This window comes from Crocodylus siamensis, chromosome 5, assembly GCF_052110815.1.
Source record: "Crocodylus siamensis isolate JL-2025a chromosome 5, ASM5211081v1, whole genome shotgun sequence".
NCBI lineage: Eukaryota > Metazoa > Chordata > Crocodylia > Crocodylidae > Crocodylus > Crocodylus siamensis.
This window is the reverse complement of record NC_143399.1, coordinates 147540366-147562187: the sequence shown is the minus strand read 5'-3', so window position 1 is coordinate 147562187 and position 21822 is coordinate 147540366. Positions and strand designations below refer to the sequence as shown.

Below are 21822 nucleotides of genomic sequence, written 5' to 3'. Positions count from 1 at the left end.
CATATATTACCACCCTCAGATGAAAAGGCTATAGTCATCCAAGGAGGCAAAGCTTCATATTAAAATGCTGAAGCTTAAGGCAGTATGGAGAGCGTGTCACAATACCATTGCCACGTTTCACGTTAACAAAAAGATGCAAGGTCTTTGGTCATCCCAAGCCCTGGGGCATGCATAAGATGCATCTCTCAGTGGCACACTTCCAAAGTAGACAGCCTTAGCAGAGACATAGCCCTGTACCACATGTGGGAAATCCAGAACTTGGTCCTGCAGGTTATCTTTGCAAATGGGAGAGGGTCCAGCAATTGATTGGTTTGCCATAAATTCCAGCAAGTAATACAAGTCCTTCTGTATATGGTAGGGGGAAGGAGAGAGGAAATTTTTAGCACAGGGTCATTTTCCAGTGCAGTTCTCATCCCATGGGTAGGGAAAGTCCAATAAGCTCTGAACCTAGAACTCATCTCTCTCATGGAGCTGCTATCCAAGGCATGCCACTCCAGCCTTCCTGGTGGCTGTCTTCTTGGCAAGAAGAGTGGGAGAGATCCAAGCACTGGTAGCAAATCCTTTCCATATCGTTCTCTACCTATATAAGATATCTTTGGTCACTTGCTCCAAGTTTATATTTCAGATTATCACTGAATTCTATTTCTACTACATCTTCTCAGCCCACAAGAGAAGGCTGAGAGGGGATCTGGTGGCCATCTACAAGCTGGCCAAGGGGGACCAACAGGTTATGGGAGAGTCCCTGTTCCCCCCGAGCACTACTGGGAGTAATGAGGAATAACGGCCATAAGTTGACCAAGAGTAGATTCAGGCTAGATAACAGGAAGCACTACTTCACAGTCAGGGCAGCTAGGATCTGGAACCAACTTCCAAGGGAAGTGGTGCTCGTTCCTACCCTGGGGATCTTCAAAAGGAGGCTAGACAGCCACCTAGGAGGGGTCATTTGACCCCAGCATCCTTTCCTGATCCTCCCTGCAGGGGGTCAGACTTGGTGATCTGCTCAGGTCCCTTCCAACCCTACCTACTATGAAACTATGACATCTAAAAAAAATCTTGGACAAACAATACAAAAAGAAACCCCCCCGGCTACCCCCCCAACCCCATTGTCACATACCATCCCACACTAGAAGGTATAAGAAGGATCATCAGACAATTAGAGTGTATACTTGAAGACCAGACCTTGAGAGAAATCTTTCCCCCTCCCTCCCTTTTCTGTGCAAGGCTTTTCAACAACCTCCCAAACTCACCATCAGAAAGAAACTTGCTGCTGATCAACAAACACTAAGTGGAACAGCAGAAGCAAAACCAGTCAACACACCCCACAGTGAAACTATCAGAATCCATGGATCCTATTCATGCCTAACACTGATTCTGATATATCAGCCAATGCACTAAATGCCCTCATGGAAACTATGAGGGTGAAAGTAATTAACAGCTAAACCTCAGAATAAACTCTCTCAAAAAAAGGAAACACCCAGTCCCAGCAGGAGAGTGCTTTTTAATAGCACCATCACTCCATATTACCTCACAGTCCTTTTACTCAAGGGTTAACTGTACTGACCAGGAAAAACCATGAACAGTGGTTTTATGGCTCATTACAATTTACTTGCCTCCCTCTGCTAACTTCTGTGGACTTCACATATCATAATAATGCTTTCTCTCTTTGAACAGTCTTATTCTCATATTTAATTACTGCTCCTTACTTGGTTTCTAGCTACTTCTGCTAGCTTCTTTGCTCAAGGTTTACAGCCTCTTCCCCTGCTTTAAATGACCATTTTCATTTACCTAATGGATTTACACAAAAGTCATTGTTTTATCTGGTATTTAGCTTAGGCTGTAACTAACTTCTCTCCCAGTTTCACATTTGGTTCAATACAAGTAAAAAAAACCCCATGCTTCTCGCATGTTCCCTGGTCATCACAGCTACATCGTGCCACCAACACTACTATACTGGGACATGGCAGTTAAGAGGAAATGAGGCATGGAAAAGCAGACAGCCCTTTTATGCCCATAATACAAACTACAGGAAGAGGTGGGTTCATGCACACCATCTGGATCACGCTAAGGCAAAATAGTCTCAAGCTGAAAGGGCTTGAGACCCATTGTGCACACACCCAGTGAAATGTACCTGTGCTCAACACATCTTATATAAATCCTGTTTCTGGTAAGGAACTTCTCTTTTTCTTCTCTGATGTTTAAGAATATCTTAAGAGGAAATATTACATGTTTCTCAGCTGAGGGGTAAGTATATTCATCCCACTTGCTTGACAAACCCAAGTTCAATATGTTAAACAAAAAGAGAGTTAACAATATATAAAGCATCGGCTCTCCCACCCTCCTCTCAACTAAGAACTGGGGGAAAAAAGTTTCAGCTTATTATATTAGACTCCCAATTAATTTCTCCATTTATTTTAAGGAAAAGGTGGTCTAGTCCAGTGGTCTCCAAACTTTTTTGATCACACACCCCTATCAGTAAAAAATTTGAGCATGCACCCCCAATATATGTATATTTTTATAAATAGACATATAAATAGAAGTTCTAATATATTCTTCCCGTACCCCAGTGGATTGTCTTGCGTACTCCCTGTGGTGCACGCACCCCACTTTGGAGACTACTGGTCTAGTCTATGGGAATGAAAACCTCAGAGCCCTAAAATAAAAATCAGTCTGGTAAGGAAGAATTTTAAAAGCACATAAGGAAGGAATTAGAAATAATAAAAATTGTTGGGTTTTTCTGATGGGTTTTCCCTGCAGTTCTTCCTGGCTATTTAAAATCAGCTTGTTTCTCAGAAACCATAATCTTTTATAATTAAACAAAGTCACGTTGGTTGGAAGACAACTGGAGGCTAAAACCCTTGAGAGTCAGTCTCTGGTCCTTCACAGTGAAAGCCTAGGAACATATCATTAAGCTGATACATTTTCTAAACAAATCAAGGCTGCATTTCACCCTCAAGTCATAGATATTGATCTTTTTTTAATTGAGACAACTGGACTACAGTTGATGTAATGGAAAATTTGATAAAATAGGAAAAATATGTTTGACAATATTTCTATTAAAAAGTTCCCATAGAAGCAGTTGAGCCTATTAATTGCATGCATGTTAAAACCACCATTCCCAAAGCTTTACTTCCTTTCTAATTTGTAAACAGTGCTTAAATTCATCCTTGGTGTAATATAATTGCTCTCAATAGAAGTTAATGCTTGTGCCACACGCTCTTTATTGCACATTTTGGCAACATTTTAAAGTTAACTACTATAAACAAAGTTTCCAATCTGAAAGTCCCAATAGTTGATTCTTGAATCCATTCTGTTGGATTAAGTTTTCTCCATCTGCACAGCTGACTTGCCACATTTATATTAATGATTTTTTATTATTCAGACTGTAGTAGTGCTTATATTTTCCAAACAATTACTAAAAGTCTTGATCTAAAGAGCTGCAATCCATGATGACAAAATAACAGCTGAAGGGTGTTAAGACCGTGTTCGCACAGACTGGCTTCTACAAACCTCCTGTGGCTGTGATTTATTGTCACACTGGACACAGATCTTCCTGATATTCTTGAAGCAATCTGGGATAGTGAAAGACACATGGGGCAACATTGTGGAGACTCAGAGTATACAGCTACCTGAAGAAGTGTCTCCTGTCCAGAGGAAGAGGAGGAGGAGCCTGGTAGCTTCCTCTAGAATTTGCCACTGCTGCTGCACTGAAGTAGTGAGGGACCAAGGACACGTGGCAAAGATTTACCATGGAATACAGGGAGAAAAGAACCCAAGAGCAGCTGTTACTCTGTTTATGTATTTAAATATCTCATCTTTGTACTGGGGAAAAAATAAGGTTCCTTGTATAAATGAGACATTTTTGCACTATGTGTTGAAGGCATTCAAGCTATGTATGGTAAAAATTAGTGCAAGTTTGTCAGAGGCTGATTTAGGAATTCCAGAACTTTTCCAATAGACCCTGGCTTAACAGACAGATTGTCTAGGGGGTTCCCTACCTTTTCAAGCACAGATCATCCTCCTCATAGCTAAAATTCAGAAGTTATAGAGGAGGGCCTTGAGGCTAACAAGTTTGAGAACCACTGTTTTAAACCATTGTTTGGGGATCATAACTTTGAATTTCAGCATTTTTACAATTAGGGGCTGGTTCTTTGTGGTCCCGAGTCTTGACTCCCTGTTATTTCAGTGGGACTGAAGGGCAGGCAGCTCTCCCACTTTGAGTAAGTGCTGTAACCACTCAGCTGCATTCCCACCATAGTTTTGGATTTCTGAAAACTACATTTTCATGACATTTTTTCCTCAGTCATCAGTTACTGAACATGCTCAGTCTGTATACACACACTTATGTACACATAGTGCAGAGGTATCAGAATTTCAGTAAGTGCCAAAAATGCCACTAAAGCAGCCAGAAACCTACCAGTTAGATGCACAAAGGAGAATTAATAGAATCCTACCCAGCCCATTGACAAGAGGAAAAGGAAGAACATTCACCAGAAAGAGACAGGTATGCATTTAACCACCATTAAAAACTTGAGATAAATTATATTGTATGGAGATGGCAGTACCATCCCTATTGTGGGTGAGAAAAATTGTTGTGCATTAGCATATATATCAGTGAGTCCTAGGTGTTAGCCAGCCAATCCAGTGGCCCAGCACTGTCCCCTGACAAACAGAAAATAACAAATAAAGGCACTGCACTGGATTGTAGCATTTTGTCTGGGGTATTTTTGCATGTGCCCAAATATGGCCAAAGGTGAAATCTTATTTCTACTTAGGATAAGAAAAATTCAAAATGTAGCACAAAAACTCACTGCATCAGCTCTTCAATTTTCCTTTTGTCAAGTTACATCAAATATACAATAGTAAAGATAACAGTTGCATTGTACTGTGAAATCTGTGACAAAAATATGATTAAGTACTAGGGCTGTGTGAAGCTTTGGTCCTTGATTTGAGTCAGTGGATATTCGGCCCAATTTGGGCCAAATCTCCAAATCTGATTCGAATCAGAGAAGCCTTTAATCTCTCCAAATCGAATCGGAACCCTCCGAATCAATTCAGAGATTCGGACATAGACGTCTTTAAATGTTTTTTCTACATACCTCTAGGTAGCAGGGGCTCGTAAATGCTGCGATGCTAGGGCACATGAAGTGTCCCACAGAAGCATGGGGGGCTCCCCAGTGCTCTTGGCAGCAGACCTGGATGTGGACCAGAAGCACTTCCAGTCCACTTTTGGGTCTGCTGGGGAGCTCAGCTCAGTGCCTGGTGCCTCCTGGGTTTTGGGGGGGGGGGAAGGCACCCAGAGTCCCCCCATGGCCAATCGCCGAGCCAGGGGGCACAGCAGGGGCCCCCAGCACACTCCCCAGCAGACACAGAAGTGGACTGATCCACTTCTGGGTTCTCTGCCACGCACGTGGAGGGCCCCCCTGCACTCCTGTGGGACACTATCCACCCCAGCATCGCAGCGATCACAAGCCATGCCTGCTACCTCAAGGTATGTAGAAAAAACTTTTAAAGCTATATCTATGTCTGAATCACTGATTTGCCAAATCAGCATCGAATCTGAATAGAATAGGGACCTGCTTTGCACACCCCTATTAAGTACCCATTATATAGTAAAGAAAATGTAGAAATATTGAAACAGTCTGCTTGTTCTTGGGTCACAGTGAATCAAAGTCTTTAATCTAGTTTTCCAGAGTTGGGGTGAAAAAGAGCATTTCCCCTTTTTAAAATTATTTTTACAAACTCCAGACATCAAACAGTGGTGCATCTCTTACTTGAAATCATCAAAGCAAACTAATGCTTTCCATGCTGCTGAACTTGCTTTTCCAAAATACGATTCAGGTCAATGAGAATATAAATACCTAAAAGAAATGTAATTGGCTCTGCATATTAACTCGCATCCTGCTGTGGATTTTGCTTATCTTGTTTAAACAGTTTATGAATGATTATCAGTGTTGTTGTGTGGTATATTTAAAGAGTCAGCATATGGCTGCCTAACACAATGATTCTCAACCCGCACGATGCAGCACACTGAGGTGTTGTGAGAATCCTTTAAAGGTGCGCCTGATATTAGGTGTACAAACACCTACATGTGATTCATAAGACAAACCCAGATGTTTCAAACAGGAAGCTATAGTGTTAAAAACAGTCTGACCCGTTGTCATCTGCCTGAGCTTTTTGCAACAATTACAACAAAAAAACCTCTGCTAATTTATGTAGTCAAGAAATGAGTGAAAGTTAAGCTAGCATTTACAGAAAGGTGTCTTGTGTCTAAAAAGGTTGAAAACCCCTGGCCTAACATAACTGTCCTGTACTGAATTCATTTGATAAAGCATGAGCGAGTGTTAAACACAAAGTAGACATCAGTGAATTTTTTTGACTACTACCATCTTGTTGGTTCTAAGTATGCCTTTGTTATGTGGACCGTTTTTGAGTGGAGACTAGGATCAGAGCTCAGTTTACTTAAATTATGACCTAACCCAGATTTGGATCTTCAAAAGAAAAAGTCTGGTAAAACTAATGCCATAGACCCTACACTGCCTTTTAGATTTGGTTTTGGAACTGCTCCAGGAATTTGTAGTCTCTCAGAGGTAGATTCCTGTTGGGATAGAAAAGCTGCTTTGTTTCCTCATTTTCCTCCATCTTACATTGAATATGGTAGACCTGCTTCATTTTTTTAGGTTTGCATATATAAGAATAAGTTTCATGTGGGAAGCTATAGTGTTAAAAACAATCTGACCTGCTGTGGTCTCCCTGAGCTTTTTGCAACAACAACAAAAAAGGCTCTGCTATTTTATGCAGTCAAGAAATGAGCGAAAGTTAAGCTAGCATATACAGAATAGTGTCTTGTATACTTTTCTGTAAAATATCATTCCATGAGCTTTAGTTAAAGTGCCCCCACCACCATTTGAAATGCAGGGACTCTGAGACATGGGACACTGTGGGTGCTTTAAGTATGTATTATATATTGGCCTTGAATCATAGATTTAGAGTATGGTGTATATCTCTCTCTCTCCAAGTAGAATGAATGGCCCAGTGTCAGTGTATTTATGTTCCTACTTGCATGTAGTAGTAATTTGTTTTGTTAATCAGAAGCATATAGTGCATTAAGAAACTGAGGACTTCTCAGTCTCATTCGGGTGCCTGTAGATATGTGCAGAGGCTGCTCCAATGCACTGTAATAACAGCATGTCGGAGCAGACTCGATTAATCGAATCGGTTGGAGCATGCTAGCTAGCGCACTCCAGCAGCCTCCACGTGTTGTATGTCAGCATCCCTGTGCTTCAGAATGGTGGTGGGGGCACTTAAAGCTCATTGGATGAACTTTAGTTAAAGTGTCCCTGCCACCATTTTGAAATGTGGGGATGCTCAGACATGGGACACAGTGGGTGCTTTAAGTAGAGCAACTCTTGGAGCCGCTTTAATTAAAGTGGCCCCCAAAGCACACGTAAAAATATGCATCCCATCCCAAAGTATTTGGTTTATTTATTTTTAACATGGGGAAACAATGTTTTTTTCTTAGCCTTGTTCTCAGAAATGGACAAACTACTTGGGCTAAAATTTTTCCAAAAGATTACATGGAACCAGAAATCCCAGTGCAGATGGCTAAAATTTGACAGTTATAAACAAAAGAAAATGGTCTTATAAGTCTGACAACCTTAATAAGCAGGGTTAACCCCACATATAATAATATAAACAGCTTGATTCAAATTCTAAAAACCATTCTAATTAATGCACTAAATGAAACTTGTGCTAGAAGCAGATGTACTCTTAATATGACTCATTTATTCAGTTGGAATGTTTTTTATTCACTTTTCTGGTCATTATGTTTCAGTGGGGGGGGGCGGGGGGAGTGTCTGGCTGAACCTTCCCAGTTGCTTATTCTCCCCATAGTCTGAACCGGTGTTGCCAGTTTCAAGGAGAGTGGGTTTTGGGGGTTTGTCCCCCCCCCCCCCCTTTTAATTCTTTTTTCAGGTCTCCCATTTGTGTGCTTCAAAGAGAAGTAATTTAGTGCATTTTGATTACATAGATTCCCAACACTTCATCAGCTGTAAAATGCAAATACTGTAACATTCTTTAGTAGGTAGCCTGCCAATCTGGTTTATCCAGACAGTGACAAAACTTGCCTGCATTATCCTATGTATTCACACATGAGTGCAAATATAGCACCATCTCCTTTGCCTCTGCAGCAGTCCCCCCTTAAAGTCTTCTGCATACAGATTTTCAAGGAAGACGACACACCGTAACATGGGCCCTTGTTCATCTTGTGGATTCCTGCATGTAAATAGAGTATGGAATGAAGTGAAGTGACCTGGAAAACTTTAACCTCCCCCCCCGCATGCATGGACATACACACACATCACATGATCCCAGACCTCCCCTCACACATGATCCCAACTGCTGTGTGAAATAAATCAATCATTATTACAATTTTCTGAGCGCACAAATTTTAAAACTAGCAAGGGTTAAACTATAGCACAAATTCCCTTGTTTTAAACTGTTGACTAGAGAAGGTTCCTGTTCTTTTGTTTATTTAGTCAGTTGGCTCCGGAGCAAATAAATGGCATAGCTTCTTGCTAACACAAAGTAATCTGGGTTTGATCTTAAAGCACGCAACAATTGTACAACAAAATTGGAACTGCAAGGAGTCTTCTTGATTGGATACTTTAACCGCATTTGTTCTTGCAGGGACAAGCTGATCTTCTCAAATATGCTAAAAATGAGGCATTGGAGAACTTGAAGCAAATCCATTATGCCGCACTTTCATGTGGACTTAATAAACGAGGCACTGAAAACACAGAAATCTCAAAGCCCCGTCGAAGCTTGGAGGCCATACCTGAGAAAGCAGGTGATGAAACTGGAGACTGAGAGAACATTCTGCTCATAATTATGGAGTTTATAACTCTGTGACCAATTGTAGCTGCACAGGCATCTGCTTTGCACTTGTACTCTTGAAAAAAATACTTGGAATTTTTAAAGCACAACTGGAGAAGCTAATTACAATCTATTGAAACTGTGAATGTACGTAGCAATTCTGCGGGTGAAGGCAATGACATTGTTTAACACAGAAATTATACTGCTGGCCAAAATTTACTGTATATGTATAAAAGATGTCATAACTCAGTAACAGTGTGCTGAAAAGTTCATTGTAGTTTCCTAGAGAAAACTGCTTTTTCTTAAGGAAAATGAGCCGTAACTTAGGTGAAGGTGGGTTCACAGGTTAGAAGTTGACACGGTGCCTTGATTTTCAAACAGTTAGGTGTGCAAATCCTTGATTTTTTTTTAATGCACAATTCATTACATACTTGTGCTAACCAGATATGTAATTGTACACCTAATTTATGAAAATCAGGGTCAATAATATAAATCCACAGCTTTTATAGAATGTGTAATTCAAACACTCAGAAGTATTTGGTTTTGAAGTGGTATTGTTTTGTTGTTTTTTTATTGTTGAGCCATAATAAAAAAGAGAATGTAATTAGACAGTGCTCGCTGACTACTCAGTGCACTATAGGAGAGCCATTGCATAAAAGGAAAAATGTGCAATCTGTCTGATACTCTGTTAGAAGATGCATACTTATTCCTGCCTAAGAACTTCTGCAAATGTGTATACATAATGTAAAAGTGACCAAACTGCGAGTAAAATGTTGTAAATAATTTTTCATTTTGTGAAGTGAAGTGCTCACATTAAAAAAAGTTTTATGATATTACTCCCAGACAAGTAAAGCTTTTAACTAAAATTTTAACGTTTTTTATTTTTTGATTTTCAAGTATTTTCTTCCTTACAGAGTAGGCAATAACTCAGCTAGCAGGTTTGTAAAAACCTTATTGCTGTTACTTTAGGTAAAGGTACAGTGGTTAATATTCTCAATGTAAAATAGCTATACCAGCTAAGTTTCTTCTCTTACTGCTTCTGATTTGACAATAATGTGAAGTATATCATGCAGTACAATAAATTAGAAAATGAAGTATATTCATACAAAAACTAACATGCATTTTTTCAGCAGGGAGAGATTTTTATTGAGAAATATTATTTTTTTATTTTTAAGGTATATTTACACCACAATTTTTTTTAGCTACCAAAGCAAGGCCCTGAGCCTGCAAAGTCTGTTGAATTAACCACCAAAACAGGCGTAATGCATGAGTTGAAGTGGATCATGGGGAGTTTTAACTTGGTGACAATGCTTTCAATTCAAATGCCCATGAAACAATAAATCATAAATCCATGTACACCCTATAGTTATCCAATACCAATAAAATTTGTTCTCAAAAAAAAAGAGAGAGCGAGAAAGAGAAGAAGAAAAAGAGTAAGTCTTAAAAAAAGAATCACTCCATTGTGATGTGCTTAAATAAAACGAAAAAGTACAATTAAATACAATATTTGTTTATGTAACGTTTAACCATTTAACAAAAGTTTTTTGGATTCATTCCTTGAAGGAAAGTTTCTTTTTATACATTATTCATACATAGTCCTGTTCTGTATGTACTATAATGCCTTAAAATGGCTTATAATTGAGAAGATGCATCAAAAGATCACATGGACTTGGAAATCTACAAGAAGCATGCATATTGCATTCAGAAGAATGAAGTACAGACTTCTGAAATCATAACAGCAGATGCTATTGTTCAGTCTTCATGAGTAAGACCAGCTACCAGATGCCAAGTCAAATTGGCAGCAAAGATAGGAGAGGAGATAAGTAGCTTAGAATAGTGGAATAACCTGTTATGGATTACTTTAGAGAAGCTGGAAGGTTTCAAGTCAGCAGGGCTGGACAGGATGCATCCTCAAGTAATGAAGGAGTTGGCTGTGGTAATTTTGGAGCCATTGAAAACACATGGAAGTTGGGTGAGGTCCTGCATGACTGGAAAAAAGCAAACATAGTGCACATCTTTTAGATGGGGAATAAGGAAAATACGGGGAATTATAGACCCATCAGTCTGACCTTCATATCGGGAAAGATCATGAAGCAAGTCATCAACAAATCTATTTTTAAGCACCTAGAGGAGAACAAGTTGAGCAGGAACAACCAGCATGGATTCATCTAGGGCAAGTCATGCCTGACCAACTTCATTTCATTTTATGAGAAGGTGTCAGGCTCTGTGAATGGGGGTAGAGCAGTGGTTGCTATAATAGCTTTTGACACCATTTCCCATGATGTTCTCATTAGTAAGTTAAGAATATGCAGACTAGATGAAAGTACAGTAAATTATCAATGGTTGATGTTCAGTTGGATAGAAGAATCAAGTGGTGTTCCCCAGGGGTCCATCCTGGATCTGGTATTGCTTAATATTGCAGACAACACCAAATTAGTAGTTGCAAGGCACTCTAGAGGGTAGAGCTCGGATTCAGAATAACCTTGATAAATGGTCTAAAATCAACTGAATTAATTTTAGCAGGTGCAAGATCCTGCTCTTAGGCTAAAACAGTTGCATGCACACACAGACTGGGGAATGATTGGTGAACCTGCAGTATTGCAGAGGAGGACCTCAAGGTTACAATGGACCTTAGGCAGAATAAACCAACCGTGTGATCTTGTTGCAAAAAAACACCAAAGCACACTGGATTGTATTAATTGTAGCATTGCTTGCAAATTAAAGAAAGTAATCCTTCCACCCCATTTGGCACTGGCCAGGCCTCCTGTGGAGTACTGTGTCCAGTTTTGGGTGCCGCACTTCAAGAAAGATGCTGGCAGTTTGGAAAGAATCCAGGAAGGGCAACAAAAATTACCAGATGTCTGGAAAAGATGGCTCATGAGGAAAGGCTGAAAGAACTAAGATTATTTAGGTTGAGAAGAGAAGACAGGGAGGTTTGATAATGATTTTCAAATATCTGAAGGGTAGTTATAAAGAGGATAGGGACGAATGATTCTCTGTGGCCATGGGAAATGAAACTAGGAGTAATAGTCTCACATTGCAGCAGAGGAGATTTAGGTTGGATATTAGGAAGAACTTTCTTACTGTTAAGTGGCTAAGTGTTGGAACAGGTTATCCAGAGTGATTATGAAATCTCTATCCTTGGAAATTTTTAACAGGCTAGACAAACACTTGACAGATGGTTTAGTCAGGCATGATTCTGCCTTGAGCAGGGGAGTTTGACTAGGTGACCTTCTGGGGTCCTTTCTATCCCTACTTCTCTCTGACTGTATGATTGTTAAGCAAGGACCCAATTTGTTAATCCATATTTCCTAAATTGTATCTTCTCATCAAAGAGTCCTTTCATCCCTGATGCAACTTAATTTAATTGCTGTTATCCTTAACACTGTTTATTTTCAGGTCATAAAGCAAGACACTGGTGGCTCTTTTCCAAGTATTCAGTACAAGAAAAAAAAATCAAATTATAGTTTGCTTTAAATTTACACACTGTTTTTAGGCAGTTTTTCTTTCATGTACCATTAAATGCATGAATTGCTTATATGAATTTGAATTGTGATAAATGGTCCCCAAAATATTGTTCTTCAATGAACTGCCTTTCTTCTTTTGCTCAGCCCTGGCAAACAATAGTAAGCAAATTAAGATATTTGTAGAGGCATAGGTCAAATATAGTATCATCCAAAAAGAAAACACTACTGCACTGAGAAAAAGGTCACAAAGACATGATTTGTCATTTAAATGTTGACTGTATTTTGCTCAGTAAAAGAACTGAAAGATATGACTAGACGTGCCCAAATTAGGTGTTCATCTAAACTGTGATCGCAGTCTCCAGCTGTTCTCAGTAATCATCAAGAACAGCTGAGAAGGGTAAGCAGTACAAAGAGTACATTCATGGCTCCATAATCCTGGAGACAATCAGTGGCCGTTTCATGGTATAGAGGTGCCTCAACAATCGATGGAGTCAATGGGGGTGTGCTGTGCGTTTGACATGTTGTCTGTACATTGAGCTGAAAGAAGGATAATAGAAGAGCAAATTCAGGAATTCTACAATTCAGGGATTCTCCTGCCCAAAAGGAAGACTTAACTCTAAAAATCAACCCATTTTTTAATTCTTTTACAACATTTGGATTGCAGAAGTGGAGTTCAGAGTTCAGCTCTACATTTGAAATCCTGGCTTTGCTGAGTCAGTGGCATAAGCCCAGGGACTTCAGTAGAACTGAGATTTCAGTTTTCTCCTCCTTTTCCTATGCTTCTAATTTCTCCCTTTTTTTGTCCATAAACTCTCAAATACATGTGTTGCAATTTTCAATGCAATGATGGGGTACCCCTTAAAATCTCAAAACCCTGCTGCCTAAGAAAGTACAAAGTGCCTCTTGCTGTATATGTATGTTTTTTTAAATCTCATGGCTGGCTGCCATATGAATTTTTCCTGTTTTAAAGTTGAAGTAACAGAGAGATGATTCAAAAGTGTCAGCATGGAAAATGGAACTGATTTCTAGATGACTGAAAATGACATCTGTGGTCTCTTAATCAAATGAAACAGTTTGTGAAGAACCAATTCTCCATTCTCCCAGTTTAGAAACTTTCTTTCCCTTTGTATGAATTCCCTGTTTTGGTGCATGAATGTTGTTCTATCAGTAGTACCGATTTTTCCTTGCTGCCTGCAGGAATTGCTGTGTGCTTGATGGCCACCCCTAAATGACCCAAGTATAGCATGGCCATCTGTCATCCAAACTGTAGCCAGTTTTATGTCATAAGTAAATTAAAGTCCAGCATAAAACATTCAGTGATACACTTTCAAAAGGGTAAAAGTAAATATTTACACTCATGAGATTATATATGCATATGTGTAGAGCAGTGGGTCTTCACCTATTTGTCGTAGTGTGCCACATTTGCAGCTCTCAATGGTGTTATGTGGGCCGCATCCACACAACTTACTTCCAGTTAAAAAATGTTTTGTATCTATTATTTGACAGTAATGCACGATGTCACGTGGGCTGTAGCCCACAGGCCGCAAGTTGAGAACCACTGGTGGAGAGACAAAGAGAGGCACGCATGCATGCAGTAGTCAATCATATGAAGTTATCCTCACTGCTCCACAGATATGGCCCTCTTGAGATTTAACGTTAAAGACAGACTGAAATCATTAATTGAATTTTATAGTTTGAGTGAAAAACTAGTACTGAAGAAGTCAATGGAGCTCTTCTATTGACTTCAGTCAGTAGAATTTCATCATATTTCTCCACATTTATCACGCTTACTTATTCTGAAGCTACTGACTATGCTAGGTAAAGTATTTAGCAATTTTGTTTAAAAAAAATCACACATTTGTTCAATCCTTCCCCCTCCCCCCCCGCGACAACTTCCTGGAGATAAAAGACCAACAGATCTTTCAAATCCCAGCTCTTCTTATACATTTTTCAAATGAATTCAAGTACAACAAATTTGAAAATTTCCAAACTGCAAAAAAACCTTAAGCCATAACGTAAGTATAGTCAATTATTCTCAGCAAGGAGGTGACACAACTGTCAAGTTCTGCTGCTGATTTCTGTTTCCAGACAGCGGCAAACTTCTCCTTCTGCTCGTTGACTCTGCTCCCCAGATAGTTAAGGAGAGAAACTAAGCAGAAAAGAGGGGCACAGCAGAAAAACAGGAAGTGAAAAGAGGACAGAAGGTCCTCAGGAGGAGACAGCATTCAAAGCCACTGGGTAACCTCAAAGACGCATGGGAACAGCAGCAACAACAGAGGGACATGAGATCGTGGGTGGGCAGAAGATTTTGTGCAGAGAAGTAGGGGTGCTACAGGGAGCCTGGAGCTAAAGATAGCCTATTTCCTCTGCACCAACATATAAGAGCTTGGGGCTCCCTCGCTGCTAATACCTTGGCTTCCTGAGGCAATAAAGCTGTAGCGTCATGAGGATCCATGGTGGAGTAATGCGTTGGACAGTGCTGTCAGGAGAACAGAAGGGCCAAGACAGCAGGCCTGAGGGATCTCATCAAGGGCTGATGTCATCACAGACAGCACTTCCCTTCCCAGATTTCTCCAGTCCAAGTGCTTGGTGAAAGAAAGGATAGGAGGCAAAAATGATGTAATGAGGTGAAAGAGAAGCAGAGTTTTGTGAGGTTTACAATTAGCAGAGGTGCCATTGACCTGCAGTGAGAAAATCACTGATAGGTCAGGAGGAGCTGTGCTCTCGGGAGGCTCCGTTCATAAAAACCTTCTCTCTGGGTAAAACTTAAGTTTATGCTGGGAGCTGAGCAGGTTTTTAGAGCTTAAATATGGATGTGCAAAGGGGCTTTTGGGTAGGCAGAGTAGTTTCTTTGTTGCTTACAGTGGTAGGATATTTTTGGGGCAATCATAGTTGTTAGTCACCAGGATTCTAGGAGAGGAGACAGGATGGTCTCAGAGATGTATGGCCTTATGCTGGAAGCTGCAAATTGTTTCTGGCTTTGCCATTTTGCTATTCACTTAACCTCTCTACCCCTTTATGCCTTGGCTCCTCCATCAGCAAAATGGAGATGATTATATTTCCTTTGTAAAGCACTTTAGGATCTGCAGATAAAATATGGTATGTAACTGGGTAAATGCACGAAGCAATCCTAAGCACCCCACCCATAAGGGTGATATGGATTAAATACATTACACAGCATTGGAATTAAACTGTCTCTAGAATACAGTCAATTTTTTTGGTCCTTTGAATGTTCACTCAAAAAAGATTTCACAAGATGTTGTTTTGCAAAGTGCACTACATCCTGAAGCTTTTTTTCCCCATTGTTGTGTGCTGCTCATAGTCAGGAGTTACTAATTGGCTACTTAGTACAGGTTTTAAAATATGAGCCAAACCAAATAGATTGAGCTGTGGCAAATAAGTTCTGGGTTTCCAAGTACTGATGATGTCAGTATTGTAATCTTGTGTACTCGTTGCCTCTGCTGTATAGCAGCAAATAAGAATTTTTACATTTTCAGCACGGTGGTTGCGGGCTATAACAGCCTCAACACTTTTTCCACTTCAGAAGTTTTTCCTTTAGAACCAAAAAATCTAAGGCATTCAGGCCCATGATTCAGATCCACATTTCAAATCCTAAATATCAGAGTTGTTGAGATCTGGGTTTGTACTGATCTCTAAGCATATTTAATTTCTAAATCACCAAAAAAAAAAAAAATCAAGAAAGGGCTGATACCACAGACATCATTTCATCAAGACTGTGACATGCCAATACTTAACATTTTGTCATATTTATTAAAAAGTAAGTTGAAATTTCCCTGGATGAAGAAATTACACTGTTTGCAAGGCTAGGAATCTTGCTGTTACATAGGAAACTAGCCTTTTCCATCCACATGTCTCCACCTGACAGGAGCAGTTTGTCAGCACTGCATCCTTCTTTCTAAAGATCCATCTACTACTGTGGGGAGGTAGAATATGTTGTCCATAATATGCTCTGAAGACCCTACTAAGATGAAACTTTTTATTTTTATATTAATTTTCCCACTGAAATTTTAAAAGCCTTCTATTTGCTTTTATTACCTTAGCAAATTAGCCAGATCTAGCAATAAGAACCAGAATATAGTTATGAAATAAATGAAAACTGGCAAGCTTCAGGAAAGTTTCTACAAAGCAGGACAGAATCAAAAAGAAAGTAAGGATCACGTATCTCTGAACAGTGATCCAAAACAAATCCTTGAAAACAATTGCACGGATCAGCCAACTAAGCACCATTATAAGCAGGCTTTCCCATATGATTTTAGCAACCAGTAGACCTAAGAGTTAGTATAACTGGCAGAATACTGGACTACTAGGCTCTGTGACATATGTATGGCTAGGACAAATGAATGTTGTATTTTTCCCTGGATAAATTAAGCCTGCGATTATCCCGCAAGAAAAATACCCTGAAATCGATGCATACACACATCACCCTAATCAGGTTGTAGTGAGCAGTTGAATATATTTACTGCCATTGATTCAACAATGCAATAACTGTAGAAACGTACTTTGCAATAACTCAGGATAAGCTGTTACCTACCTCTTATCCAGGACATTTTTTTTTAGTATTTATCGTGGAACAATGGGCATAGACATTTGTATGATTGCACTCTGTTCCAGAATAAAATATTTTGCCCTTGGGATAAATCAGACTTTTGTTTGCAGGCTACAAAATATTACTTTGCAGCGCTGGTAGTCCCCAGGTTACGAGACTTTAAAATGCACATCAGGCCCATGGCAATAGAAGCACCAGCCTGGACACATGCTGAATCTCTTCTGTGCTGATGAAAGTGCCTATTTGAAGAGTACTCAGTAACTCACAGGAATAACTTTGCTGTGCTTTTATCACATTAAGTCAGGACTGGGTCTAGAAAGCTTTGACCTGAGACAGAAGAAATATTTGGCCCATGTAGTATATGGTCCATGACTAACTGGGGATGCCTTTATACATGCTCTAGGGTGGGAGGGGGGAAGGTGGTCCTTTAATAAGAGCAGCTGTTAGGAGCTGCTTCAATTAAAGCGCGCACAGCATCTTACGTATTCAATGTCTTGTACTTCAATACGGCAGCCGGGGTATCTAGCTGGGGTAATGTAGGCCCAGCACTCTTTCCTGCTTATGCAGGGGGTCGGACTCGATGATCTATTGAGGTCCCTTCCGACCCTAGCATCTATGAATCTATAAAGCCTGTTTGATGAGCTTTAGCACACATCGGAGCAGGCATTGGTACCCTGGGTTCCCTTCCTGCAGGAACTCGGACGGGAAACTGCACCAGGGCCTTGGATGTTATAAGTTGCTAAATGGCAACTTCAGAAGACTGACTTCTAAAGTATGAGACCTCAACATTGCAAGTGTATTCCACACCCAAGGTAACTCACCATTAGCTGATAATGCAGCATCTGCACTGCAGTGTTCCGGTAACATCTTTCTTGGCAAACCCTCACAAAAAAAGTGTTTTCTTCACACAATTTAAGTTCTTGCATTTGTTCTCTGTTGCAGCTGAACACCTGGGGGAAAAAAGGCTATATTAATACTTTTATATTTGGGGTTTTTTTTGGCATCTCAGACTCATTAGAAGGACAAGTTACATATTTTGACCCACTATAGGCAAGTTCCAATAAATGTTATGTTCCACAACTGAATATAAAAAGGATATACCCTCTTTTAATGTTTATAACATAGTCAACACAATATAATGGAACATGATCCAAACTGATCCAAAAGAGAAACTTCATGAGAGTTATTGAGTTCTTTGTTACAAGTAGTCTCTTTCTATACAATATAGTTGAACACAGTTTTAGCATTTAAAGCAGATGTACATTTTCTCTACAATTCTTGAAAGTTTGCATTGATTTCACCTGCACTTATATCTGTGTTAATCTTATTCAGGCCCTCCTGTTCTACCTCAAATGCTGCCATAAGGTACATCTCTTTCTTGCAATATTTTCCAAAGAACCAGACCAGAAGATAAAAAAATCTATGCTCCAAAATAACAGTCACTGACTCAACCTCAAGCAAGACACGAAGTAGATACCATACTCTGATGAGTGAAGATTGCACATAAGAGGTGAACAGTCCATCCCTGTTCATGTCTTACTGTTCTTATATTCCCTGTAACCTTGTACCACCATGGGCTGCTGCTTGTGATGCTGTCCCCAACATGGGCTGCATCCCTGCACTCCCCAGTGTTTAGGAGATTCTGCAAGGGGAATAGATAAATAAAATCAGGTGCTAGGACCTGAGGATGCCTCCTTTGCTGCAGCAGCGAGAATAAACTGAATGTGATAGGCGATACACCCCCGGAGATGCTTCCTCTCCTGCTGTGGCTGCAGCTTGCTGATTTCTGCAGTTGCTGCAGGCCAGATCCAGTATCTTCACATGTTGCCTACCCCTGGTATAGAACAATCAGTGACAGCCAACCTTTTGGGTGGATGTGCCACAAGTTAAGCTCACCCCCTCTTCTTCCCAAGTGTCACTGATCCTTTCCCGCTAGACTCTAGAGCTTGTGCTCTGGGGTCCCAAGATGGAGGGCAAAGGGGATATTTGAGCCTCGGGCTGCAGCTGCATGGAGCAGAACACCACTACAAGAGAAGATGTCACCACCAAGACCCAGTTTAACTCTTTTCTGGCCCTGCAACTGCTGTTGTTTTATATAGTGGGCAAGGATTCAGAGCCCTGAATTCAGCAACAGCCACAGGAGCAGAAGAGGGTGCAGGCTCTTGGTGGTGACACTTGACACCTCTCACAGCAGCATTCTGCCCCTGCCCTGCTGCCATTCTGGCACCTGCCTTTTACTGAGAGCCCGAGACTCACCTGCCACACATTGTAGCTGCCTATGCCACTTGGTGCAGGTTGGCCACTAGGGTTAGATAAATACCTACAGGCACTGCCAACCCTTCCTCAGATTCAGGAGCATCTGAGCTTTCATTTGATATGTCAGTGCTCTTATAGACTCATCTGGTTGCAAAGGCACTTCAGACAGAAGGGTGTAATAAGGCCTTATAGTTTCACCAGAAGTAGGGAGCGTTCATCCAGGTTGAAGTCAATGGGATCGCCATCTGTTCAGCACCTCAGGAAGTCAGGCCTGAATGCCTTACATTTTATAAAGAGCTTGACATTCACTGTAGTCTCTCTAGGCTGCACGTTCTACCACTCCTTGACTTCTAAAATGTAAATAAATGGGGAAGTGATTAAATGAAATTAAAATGTGGAAAACACAAAAATCAACTAAGAAATTTCTACACATTATTAAAACACACTAAACTCATTGCCACAGGAATCACTGCCACCTAAGCCAAAAAACTGCAAGTTTTATAAAAGGTCTCAGATGCTTCTATGGATAACAATACCATAGAGGTGTGACAGCTAATGCTAATATGGGAAGAGAAATTTAGTGTCATGGGAAGTTTCTTGCATCATTTTCTGATGCACTGGTACTACTAACCAGTGTCAGAGACAGGTCATTAGGCAAGCTAAACCACACATGCACATCCATATGCAATTCTTCTTATCTTGCATTTTTTAATTTGAAATTAATTTTAACCTGCTGTAAGTCTCTGACATTACCAATAATTTTAACCTACTGCAAGAACTACGTAGATGTAGCTTTACTCTGTTCTGTATCACTAAAACTATTCAGGACACTCATCTGAAATTCTGTGAGCTGAATCGGGTTCCCCAGGTTTCACAAGATTTCAGTAACTCACCCCTTCTTCATGGGACCAAGACCAATTCCAGGTGACCAGAATTAAAGTGGTTCTTTCTTATGCAACTTCTGCAGAATCTGATTCCAACAGAAAATGGGAGTCTTCAGGGGTACAACTCAACATCTATGCCCAGAAGTCTGAGGAACCCAATAACAGAAAAGCATGTTTGCTTTAGCAATACAGCTGGTGCCTATTACATATATATGTGCAAAGCCCTCAGGTCTGATAGACAAATTTAAAAGCAGCTGCAGACAGCTCTCATTTGATCTTCTAGAAAAGACAGGCCCACAGACTTGTATTCAAAATCTCTGTAGGGTGTTTTGGCTTTGAAGAAGATCAAGAGACTGATGTGAGCATACAGACAAATCTTGTGGCAGTGGGAGCCAACCTTTTTTGGCAGGTGTGCCACAAATTAAGTCCCACTCCCTCCCTCCACAGCACCACTCCAATCCCCTTCCCCAGCAATCTGCTGCTCTGTTTTCTGCTCCCTGCCCACTCTACCACCGTAATGCCTATTGGCTGCCTGTGTCATTTATGGCACATGAGCTGCAGGGTGGAAACCCTTGCCTTAGGAGTTCTGGAGCCTAGAAACTCCCCACATCAAGCCAACTTGTCATGACAGTACTACTTGACCCTAACATCTGTATGACAATAGGTTTGTCCCTTATGGTACCCTTCCAAGTGCAGCATGACTAGCTTTGTTACAGATATTCTAGCACAGTCTTTTTTCAGGTATGAAAAGGCCTTGTGCCTCCCTGTTTTCCCAGTGATCTCTTTTGCCCTTGTAGACTTGTATTCTCCATAGTTAACATGCAGGAAACAGGAGTAAAAACTATTAAGCTACCACTTCTGCTCCTTTTGTGTGTAGAAACCCTGTCTAACCAAAAAATACTGGAAAGCCTGTATTTCATAGATTTCATAGATTTCATAGACATTAGGGCTGGAAGGGACCTCGGGAGATCATCGGGTCCAGCCCCCTGCCCAAAGGGCAGGAAGTCAGCTGGGGTCATAGGATCCCAGCAAGATAAGCATCCAATTTACTCTTGAAGGTGTTCAATGTAGGTGCTTGAACCACCTCCGCTGGCAGACTGTTCCAGACCTTGGGGGCTCGGACAGTAAAGAAATTCTTCCTTATGTCCAGCCTGAAACGGTCTTGCAGGAGTTTGTGACCGTTCGACCTCGTCATCCCTTGGGGCGCTCTGGTGAACAGATGTTCCCCCAGATCCTGGTGGTCACCCCTGATAAACTTATAGGTGGCCATCACATCACCCCTGAGCCTGCGCTTTTCCAGGCTAAAGAGTCCCATGGCTCTCAGCCTGTCATCGTAAGATCTGTTTTCCTGACCTCTGATCATGTGTGTGGCTCTCCTCTGGACTCTCTCAAGCTTCTCCACATCCTTTTTGAATTGTGGAGCCCAAAACTGGACGCAGTACTCCAGCTGCGGCCTCACCAAGGCCGAGTACAAGGGGAGAATGACATCCCGGGATTTGCTCGAGAAGCATCTATGGATGCAAGCCAGCATTTTGGTCGCTTTACTAGCCGCAGCATCGCATTGGAGGCTCATGTTCATCTTGTGGTCAATGATGACCCCCAAGTCTTTTTCTTCTGTAGTGCTAACCAACGTAGCACTGCCGAGCCTATAACGGTGCTGCAGGTTTTTCCTCCCAAGGTGGAGAACCTTGCATTTTTCGGTGTTAAACACCATCAGGTTCTCGTCCGCCCGTTTGCTGAGCTTGTCCAGGTCAGCCTGGATCACCCGCCTATCTTC

At 40.9% G+C, this 21822-nt stretch overlaps 1 protein-coding gene and 1 long non-coding RNA gene across 4 annotated transcripts in view; one reads left to right on the top strand and one right to left on the bottom strand.

Annotated features, from left to right (window-relative positions):
• PLCL2 (phospholipase C like 2) overlaps window positions 1-13054 on the top strand; it is a 188134-nt gene extending 175080 nt beyond the window's left edge. For 2 of the 3 annotated variants that reach the window (XM_090046589.1, XM_090046590.1), the window contains exon 7: window positions 8686-13054. In XM_090046589.1, the coding sequence (XP_089902715.1) occupies window positions 8686-8865 (180 nt within the window). In that variant the 3' untranslated portion in view covers window positions 8866-13054. Of the gene's footprint in view, window positions 1-1923; window positions 2256-8685 lie in introns of those variants that run through there. The other variant, XM_090046591.1, reaches the window with a different exon arrangement.
• The window catches only part of LOC149864708 (uncharacterized), a 56911-nt gene continuing 37540 nt past the window's right edge, over window positions 2452-21822 (bottom strand). Inside the window, exons 2-3 of the long non-coding RNA XR_016442238.1 lie at window positions 17727-17855; window positions 2452-8271 (exon numbers count right to left, since the gene is read on the bottom strand). This is a non-coding gene — a long non-coding RNA (uncharacterized LOC149864708). The remainder of the gene's footprint in view (window positions 8272-17726; window positions 17856-21822) is intronic.